The following is an 8693-nucleotide window of genomic DNA, read 5'->3' as shown; positions in this document are numbered from 1 at the left end:
GTGTCTAATAGGATTGCTTACAGAGAGGGGACATCAAATGGCCTTTGTTCGGTCGGTTAGGAACTGCCTGGTTGGAGCTGCTCTGCTTGGCAGCGTCAGGTTGGGAAGTTTGCAGAGCTGAATGGCTACAGGACTGGGTTCTTTAAAAAAAACTGAAACTCTTCCTGCTTCTATCTGCCAGTGGAATGTGCAGCATTGTTGCTCCATCTCTGGGTTACTTGGCAGTAAAACAGAACTTTCTCCAATGGCAATGGCGATGTCAGAGACCTTTTCCAAACACCAGCTCAGAACCGTGACTGGGAGGAGACGGCCCAGTGAATAATCACAATCTCCCGCTCTACTGGCCCAGTAAACATTTAACTGTTTGGCCCAGAAAGTGCAGATAGCTTTGAGTAAATTAATGTTGACAAATAATTAAATATATGGGTTGTTGTGTCTCTTTCGACCCTCAGATCTTCTTGTGGGAGCAGAACCTGGAGCAGTTCCACATGGATCTGTTTCGCTTTCGGTGCTACCTGGCCAGCTTGCAAGGAGGAGAGCTGCCCAACCCTAAACGCCTCCTGGCCTTTGCCTCCCGCCCCACCAAGCTGACCATGGGCAGACTGGGAATATTCTCAGTCTCCTCCTTTCATGCACTGGTAGTTACCCTCGTTATATTTCATTCTAAATTTAGTTAACCATAATATATGATCTTACTACATGTGTACATGCAAATCTGTAATCTGTAAATGACTGTTTGGATAAACTGAAACATAGCAAATGTCATCTATTCAAACTGTTGTTTACCAGTTTGCGTTATTGGCCAGTTGGAAGGATGATTTGCGTTTTCATGGGTAAACCTGATCAAAGTACATCATGATACTTCATGGTACAAAATGTTGGTTAATCACAACCAATATTTTCATTGTAATATTCAACAGTAATATTGTTGAAAATTCCATTTTCCAGTTTGGAGGATGTTTTTTTTGAGAAAGCATTGGCACGGTTTCCTTCATAGTATATTTTGGCAGCACAGAGTTAACTTGATGACTCACCTGGCACAAAAAAAAATAGCCTCAAATAATATTTCTTTATGCCAAGATGGCTATTTAGTTGCTTGAGTTTACCAGGGGTCACCATTTGATGGGCTTTAGTTGTGTGCCAGCCTCCTACGGCTACAGCGGGGTCATGCACTCCAAATACAAAACGAACTGTTGCAGAAAGAAACGTCAATTTGATTTTTAGACTTCGCTCAGGTGCTATTTTTCTTCTGCAACCACCAACGCAGCGTTCTAGGGCAGGTGGGTGTTCAGGCTGTTTGGTAGCAGTTTGTGATTTGAAGAGTTGGCTTGCTGTTTTATTTGTCTCACTTGCCTATCCCTACATTCACAAGCATGCAAGCATGTGTACGAGGATGAGTCTATTTAAAAGCTTTAGATGTGTGTGTACTGCAGTTAGATGCTTGTGAGTTAAATATCTTCTGACAAATCTTCAAAATATGTGTTAGTGTCTTGTCGCGAAGATTTCATAGAACATGATTTTTATTTTATTTTTATTTTTTTTATTCGTGTTTTTGCAGGTGGCAGCTCGCACAGAGACTGGAGTGAGACGCAGAACGCAAGCCATGTCTCATTCCTGCAGCAAGCGCAAAAGCAGGTTTTCCTCCCTCTGGGGTGTAGACACAACCTCCAAGAAGAAAACAAAAGCCCACCCTACGGTTAGCCAGGTCTGTGTGGTCCTACATTCTTGAATAGATATGTTCAAATCTCAAGGTACCGGCACGGCAGAGTTATCCGCACAGATCTTTTTTCCCCTTTGCCCTTTTGTTTAAAAACAGCCCTTCACTATTCTGCCTGAGGTAACACTACACCTCTTTCTTTTTGGCCTTGCAGGTGTTTGCTGATGGTGAAGAGCCGGAGAAAAAACCAGCAGATCGCATATTTGTTGATTCTGTGAAAGAAAACACAGTAAGCTTTCGCTCTCTGTTAACACGAATTAGTCTGTAAAGAATAGTTCAGACATCCTTTACTTCATTCTATGCAAACTTTTCAGCAGGCTAAAAGTTGTTTTAAATAAATAATTCCTTCACATTGGTGAAGAAGTACTTGTTTCACTGGCAGATTATTTGTAACATTCTAATGTTTATAATCAGGGCGTCCTGGTTGGTACCACTAATTTTCTAGTTTTTTTCAACCACTGATATTAGGCTTAAGTTATATGCTATTTTTTCAAGATTTAAGTTTTGCTCATAATCACCTAAATTCACATGAAGGAATCAATGAAAGAATCAGTTTCATTCATCCAGTTTTCAAACCGAGTTCCTGAAATAAACTTAATTCTTGACGTCATTCTACTTCACGAATGCCTCCCGCATATGATAAATAACTACCGAAATTAAATCGGTGAACTCTTGAGTAAAAATAATTATTTAGGAGAAGAGTGGAAGCGAGGTTCTACCTTAGATGATGAAATTAAAGGACGGCAGTTAATTAAAGGACTGTAATTTACCAGCCTTCTAATATCCGTGTTGTCAGAAAACAGAAGACGGAACTGTGAAAAACCTTGCTCGACCAAACACCGACAGCGACATGTGGGCTCCTGAAAACCTCACTCCCTCCTGGGTTTGTCTGCCAAATGACCAGCCTGTTTTAACCACCATCCAGCCAGGAGAGTCTGCACTGTGTGTTCTGGAGTCTATATGCAAGGTATCAGAACTATGCCTTAAATATCACTTTGACCGTGTATCTTTTTATGCTGAGTCTGCTCTCTGCAAGGATCTGTATGCATGTGCTGTTATGAGAATATGAGGGGAAAACAATTACTTTGGTATTTAAACAACTTGTTTTTGAATTTGCAGACCCATGAGCTTGACCCAACCAAACACTACTTGCGACTTAAGTTCTTTATGGAAAACCAAACGCAATTCTACATTCCCAAGCCAGAAGAGGACATCTATGACTTGGTATATTTAAATGTCTGATTGGGAATTATCTTTTTTCTTTACATCCCAAAAGCCTTCATAAAGTCAAACTTAATAAAATTAACCTTAAAGTGCTTCAGCTATATGAGGACTCACAAAGGCAAAATACTTCATTCATAAAAAAAAGAGAATCATTGGGAGATCATGCTCCAAAACATGAATATGGAGACCTTTTTTTTTTTTTTTTTTACAATAAACTGATACATTCTTGTATTTACATCATCCCTGTCAAGATATTGTTAGTGCTGCTTTGTGTGAGAAGGAAGAAAATGAATGCTCTATTTTTCTGCTGTCGATAACCCGCCCACCACACTATGGCTAAAGTTAGACAGAGCTTCAGGATTTATATAATAACTGCTTTTTGTTCTTCACAGCTGTACAAAGAAATCGAACTCTGCTCCAAAATAACTAAAGTCATCCAGTTTGACAGAGATGAATCCTGTATGATTGGTTATGGTGAGAGCAGTTTTTGTTTTATAATGAAAATTTCAGATTTTTCACTTTTGTTTTGATCAGAAAGAAATGATCATGTTTAACCCTGACACGAGTCGTGTTCCTGTTTTAACCCTTCTGGCTTTCCCTTTTTGTCCGTCAGGTTTTTCCATCTCAGTGGTGGAAGAAGATGGAGTACAGCAGCTTTACATCACTGATGTGAAGGCCGGGGGGTTAGCCTTTGCCAAAGGTTTGTGTCTCATAGGATAGCCATCTTCTGCTGCAGTTAATTTGTTACAAAGATGGCAAAGAGCAGTAAAAAAAAAAAAAAATGCATTCGATGTTTCACTGCACTTATGAATTTTTATTTACATAGTTTTTAATTACTGTTTTCATATTCATGCAGTTTAGTGATGAACTTGTAACTTAGCCAATGTTACTGCATAAATGAGGATAAATGGGGGTTTTAGGCGATCTTGAAAAGTCGGGGAAAGATTTGATTTCTTCAGTTCTGGTCGGTTTCTAGACTCTATTTCTTACTCAAATGTCAAAGAATAAAATCCAGAAAAGTTATTTATGAATGATTTATGATCCATTCATGTCCTTTATCTTGGATTTGGCACATCGCTCTTTGGCAGTTCTTTTGCCTCTAGACACTTTTAACGTAGGGTGTCAGATTGCTCATGTGGATTTTTATCTGGGCCTGGTTTAAGTGACAAAAAGAGAGTTTTTATTGACCTGTTTTATGTTGTCATATGTTCAGTTTTTCCAAACTGTCCATTTCATTTCTAAGACAGATGATTCCAACTACAGCTAAAACTCAAGAAAAGTAAATGGTTTGCATATAAAATGTCAAGGAATGTAAAAGTTCAACGAACTCCTACTTTTATTGATTTTGTTAGACATTCCTGGAAATACTGGACATCCTATATTTCTATCTGTCACTGCAGACAGTTAAAAACGTTTAACTCTTGCATGAATAACTTAAAGGGGAATAACATGAAGTGAATCTTGTTCTTACGTTTTTAACAGGTCTGAATGCCGGCGATGAAATTCTCCAGCTGAATGGGAAAGACTCCCACAGTCTGAATTTCTCAGACATGAAGGCTGCATTCTCCCAAGTGTCTCTGGCTTTGACGGTCAACACTCTGCCCTCAGTGGACCGCCGTCAGCTGTGCTACCTTCCACCGCGGCGCTCTGATGCGGCAGAAGACCTCTACACTGACATCTTCTCCCAAAGTCAAGGTAAAAAGTACTTTTAAGTAAAGCCTCTTGAGCAAATGTAGCAGTGAAAATAGCTTCCCCTGCAATGTTAAAACACATTTGTACATATAAACGTACATATAAGTCAGATAAGAAAGAATAAAATTACGGAAAATAAACAAAACTTTGTTAACCCCGTCATGCATGAACTCCATCAGAAATTAATTTAAATTATCTTTAGACATTTAAAAAGTTTTAAATTGTTTTGTTCCCCCCCCCCCGACATTTAAAAGGTTTTCATTGCAGTTGCATTCATACTTTCTATGCAACAAGCACATTAATGGTTCCATATGATTTAAAACTTGATATGATATGATATATGAAAACACTGGGGCTTACAGAGCTAAGTTGACTTTAACATAATTATTATTTCAACAAAAATACTGTAAATAATGTACGTGTAACTAAACCAAAGGGAAATGAGCCATAAACAAACACAACTATAAATAAACATGTTTTCAGGAAGAGTTGGTGGCTGTAATGGCTTCTCAAAGACAGCCGGCGATGCATGATGTTCACCTACATGAACAGATGCTTAGTTGTCAAATGTACTAAATTTGTCCAAAGTTAATTCATGTTCCCAGTATTTCTAACAGCTTTTGAATAGCTGTTCACTTTCACGGGTGACGAGACATTTTAATTGCAAAATGTATGGAAATATTGGGAGGACACGGAATGTGTCCCGAAACAGTTCTAGTAGATAAATTAGAGAAATGACAGGTGGCACATTTTAGACTTTTAGCTTTAAACAACCATGGCTTTAGAAATATCATTCTTACATGGCAAAATAGTGAAATGCTTTAACAGGAAACAAAAAGAGCTTGTGTTTGTGTTTTGCTTCGATGCAGAGGAGATTCTGGACGATGGTGTGGGACTGCTGCTGGAGCGCTCCGGAGACAGCCTGGATGATGATTCGGAGATCTTTAGCGAATTTGACGAGTGCGGAAAGGTAAGACTGCAGCAAACACGTGACAGCACGTCTTGTTTTGATGCTTCCTGCTTGTCCTTCACAGCAACCCTTCTCAGCTTTTTGTTGTTTTGGGAAAAAAAAAAAAAAAAAACTCTTATGAACATTTGCTGCAGCACAGTTTGAGTCACCACCTGTTACTGGCTCATTTCAGCACTTTACGAAAGCTCTGCAGTTTTTGTTCACATTCACTTATGGGTGCTGCTGTTAAGTGCAAGTTTGTATCGCGCCTCCTTTTGACGACTGCTGTAAAGGAATATAGCAGCCTCTGACAACATAACATTAATAACAGCTCAATATTAAAGATGCCTCAACAAAAGTACATAAACTTAAAGCTTTTTGAATGAAACATGCTGGTGATATTTGTCTTTATTAAGCTTAAGTTCTAATGTCTTTATCATGCACAGTTACTAGCCATTAGGATGAATGAGGCTCATTCATCAAGGGACAATTTGCAGAAGAGCATAACTGTCAAGATGAAGAAGTAACATTGTCATTAATTTGCTTTTGGCTGATGGTAACATTTTTTCCATGCTGATGGAGAAATATGGCTTAATTAAGACACCGATCTCTAATCTTCTCTTCGTAACCGACTTTAAAAGGTTTCCCAAGTGTCTTTTCGTTGATTGCAACATTTCTAATCAGTCATCACACCAGTTTACGACCTGATTAAGTCTCTGTGTAGACAGCATCGTCTGATCTTCTTAATCCAAATAAGGTTATGCTTAGCATATTTATGCTTCTGCAAGATGTTTATTTTCTTGATGACTAAACACAGTGTACAGTTCATTGCAAAAGTATTCACACCCCCTGACTTTTTTACATTGTGTTTACAAAAACTGTTTTATTGGGATTGTTGGGATGGGATTGCGACGGACCAACAAAAAGTAGCATATAATTGTGAATAAACTGCTACGATAAGAAATTACTCATTGGATTATGAATTAAAATGAGCTTGATAATTTCAATTATGATGATTAATATTTTTTTGAAGGGCAATTTTGCTTTCAGAGATTCATATTTATGGTTTGGTACTATTTCAGTTTTATTTATTTTATTTTTTTATTTTGCACATTTAAAATATCTCCCAGTTCCAGTGTTAAGTGTTCTTTACTAAATTCATGTTTATTGGTCTTTGAGGGGGTGAGCTTGCAGGGTTATGCCATTATCAATATATTACTTGAGAATAGTCTCAAAACAATTATTGTTTATTGCATTAATTATTAAAATTACTTATCGTACAGCAAAGTGTTTTAGCATGACAAACCTAATTGTGAAACAGAACGAAAAACTTTTTTTTTCCCCCCAAATAAAAATCTATAAGATATATGTAAGCTCTTTTCTCTGATACCCCGATGAAGATCTACAGAAGTGATCCAATCAGTAGAGGCGAGCTGTTTGCTATGATCTCACTATAAATTCAGCTGTTCTGTGAAACTTCATGGTTTGTTAGAACAAAACGGCACCATCAGGACCAAGAGACGCAGTGAGGGTCGTACAGAAATTCACACTTCTCGATTTTTATTTCTCAAAAGTCTTCAGACCACATGTTTTTCATAACTCCTTTGTGTTGGTCTATCACATACAATTCTGCAGTATATGAACCTTTTTGTGAGGCACTGTTTGTTTTATTATGTTCACCAATTCACGTTTCCTGAGTATCAATTGCAGTTTTTCCATTTCCACGTACTGAACTTGCAGCAGTCCTGATGCAGTGAATCCTCTTAAGGCTTACACAAAATGAAGTGTCTTCTCTCTGACCTATTATTAGTGTTACTTGCTTTTATGATCAAATTATCTGGTAACCAAATTTTACAAGCACATGTAGAAGTCATCATTGTAATAGGAGTATATAGCCTACTTAAGCTTCTATTTCATTTAATTTATAAGAGTTTATATATAAAATTCCCCGTTATCTGTTTTGTTCCTGCAAAGCCTGCTTGTTTGCAGCTCCCTTCACCCCCCTCCTCTTCATCAAACCCTACATTTATATTCTACTGCTGTGTTGCTCACCCAGCCAATCCTGCTGCACTGCAACCTTCGAGGAGGAGGCTCCTTTCCTCCTGCACTGCTCTGGGTTCAGTCACAGGGATTATTAAAACTCATTTGCAATGTTGTCAAAGCTGGACAGATCCTCACACTCACTCCATGTGCCCGAGTTTAGCCAGCCTGTAAAGGAGAGAGAAAGACAGAGAGAGAAAACAGGAGAATATTAGTGACAGAGCTACAGCAGACTGTGAAGGCGCAAAAGAGGGGGAGCTGGAAGGCTGTAAGTGCTGGTGGGCGGAGAGGAGGAGGCTGTGCAGCTTCACTCAAGGACCACAGCACCTTCTTTTTTAAAACGGGAAAGACAAAAGGGGGCGAAGAGATGTAGGCTTGACTTTAAAAAAAAAAAAAAAAAAAAAAAAAAAACCTGGGGTTATCTCTCGGGCACTTTACCTGCCGCTGACTGTACTGGCACTGGGCAATGTCCGTCCTGAAGTGGAGCAAGGACAGAAAGCGCTCCGCAGACTCCATCTATGACATGCTTCATCTGGTGAGATCTCTGTCATGTATCTCTTTACCTGGATTGCTGTCGCTGCGGTCGTAGCTGTTTTGTCCTAGTTAGGGGGAGGAAAACACCTTCGTAGCTTTTGTTTAAAGCCCCCCTCTCGGCTGCTAAAGACAGGAAGCTGTGAGTCATCGATGTGTCGCATAGTTGCCCCATAATCACAGGAGTTCTTCACAAGATAATAAGGAAATAAACGGCTACGTGCAGGAGTTCATTCCCGTGAAACTTGGACCTGACACGACTTTGAGAAACTACCCTCCGCGTTGCTGCGGTGATTGACTGCTGGGGGAGCTTTCTCCCTCGCAGTCTTGGGCTGTGATATCAATCTCTTGTCAGATTCACAGAGCAGATATGTAACCTTCTCTCTACCTCATCAGCGCTGTGCTGCTTTATGTGTTTCATCCATATTTAATAAGCTAGGGGAGACGATGAACTGGAGTCTCACACTTCTTTTTTTTTTTCACCCATGACAGTGTCTTTGATTTACACTCTGCTCGTACTTATCCTAAAAGCTTTGTCGT

At 39.1% G+C, this 8693-nt stretch overlaps 1 protein-coding gene across 1 annotated transcript; it reads left to right on the top strand.

Moving 5' to 3' along the window:
- Positions 1–407: 407 nt before the first annotated feature.
- Positions 408–8066, top strand: LOC106943597 (T-lymphoma invasion and metastasis-inducing protein 1-like). Its single transcript, XM_015026902.1, has 10 exons — positions 408–638; positions 1559–1705; positions 1872–1946; positions 2514–2684; positions 2837–2941; positions 3334–3415; positions 3555–3641; positions 4424–4636; positions 5503–5684; positions 7635–8066. Exons 1-10 carry the CDS (start codon positions 423–425, stop codon positions 7794–7796), a joined length of 1440 nt encoding a protein of 479 aa, XP_014882388.1. The 5' UTR covers positions 408–422; the 3' UTR covers positions 7797–8066.
- Positions 8067–8693: the final 627 nt, after the last annotated feature.

Source organism: Poecilia latipinna, unplaced genomic scaffold (assembly GCF_001443285.1).
Source record: "Poecilia latipinna isolate Pla-1442-1.1 unplaced genomic scaffold, P_latipinna-1.0 Scaffold5533, whole genome shotgun sequence".
Lineage (NCBI taxonomy): Eukaryota > Metazoa > Chordata > Actinopteri > Cyprinodontiformes > Poeciliidae > Poecilia > Poecilia latipinna.
This window is presented reverse-complemented; position numbering and strand designations above follow the sequence as displayed.

Coding starts and splice junctions, on each gene's coding strand:
- LOC106943597 (XM_015026902.1), top strand. CDS start 423: ATGGGTTGTTGTGTCTCTTTCGACCCTCAGATCTTCTTGTGGGAGCAG. Junction 3,416..3,554: donor ATCCTGTATGATTGGTTATG/GTGAGAGCAGTT, acceptor TTTGTCCGTCAG/GTTTTTCCATCTCAGTGGTG. Junction 5,685..7,634: donor CAGCAACCCTTCTCAGCTTT/TTGTTGTTTTGG, acceptor TGTGTTGCTCAC/CCAGCCAATCCTGCTGCACT.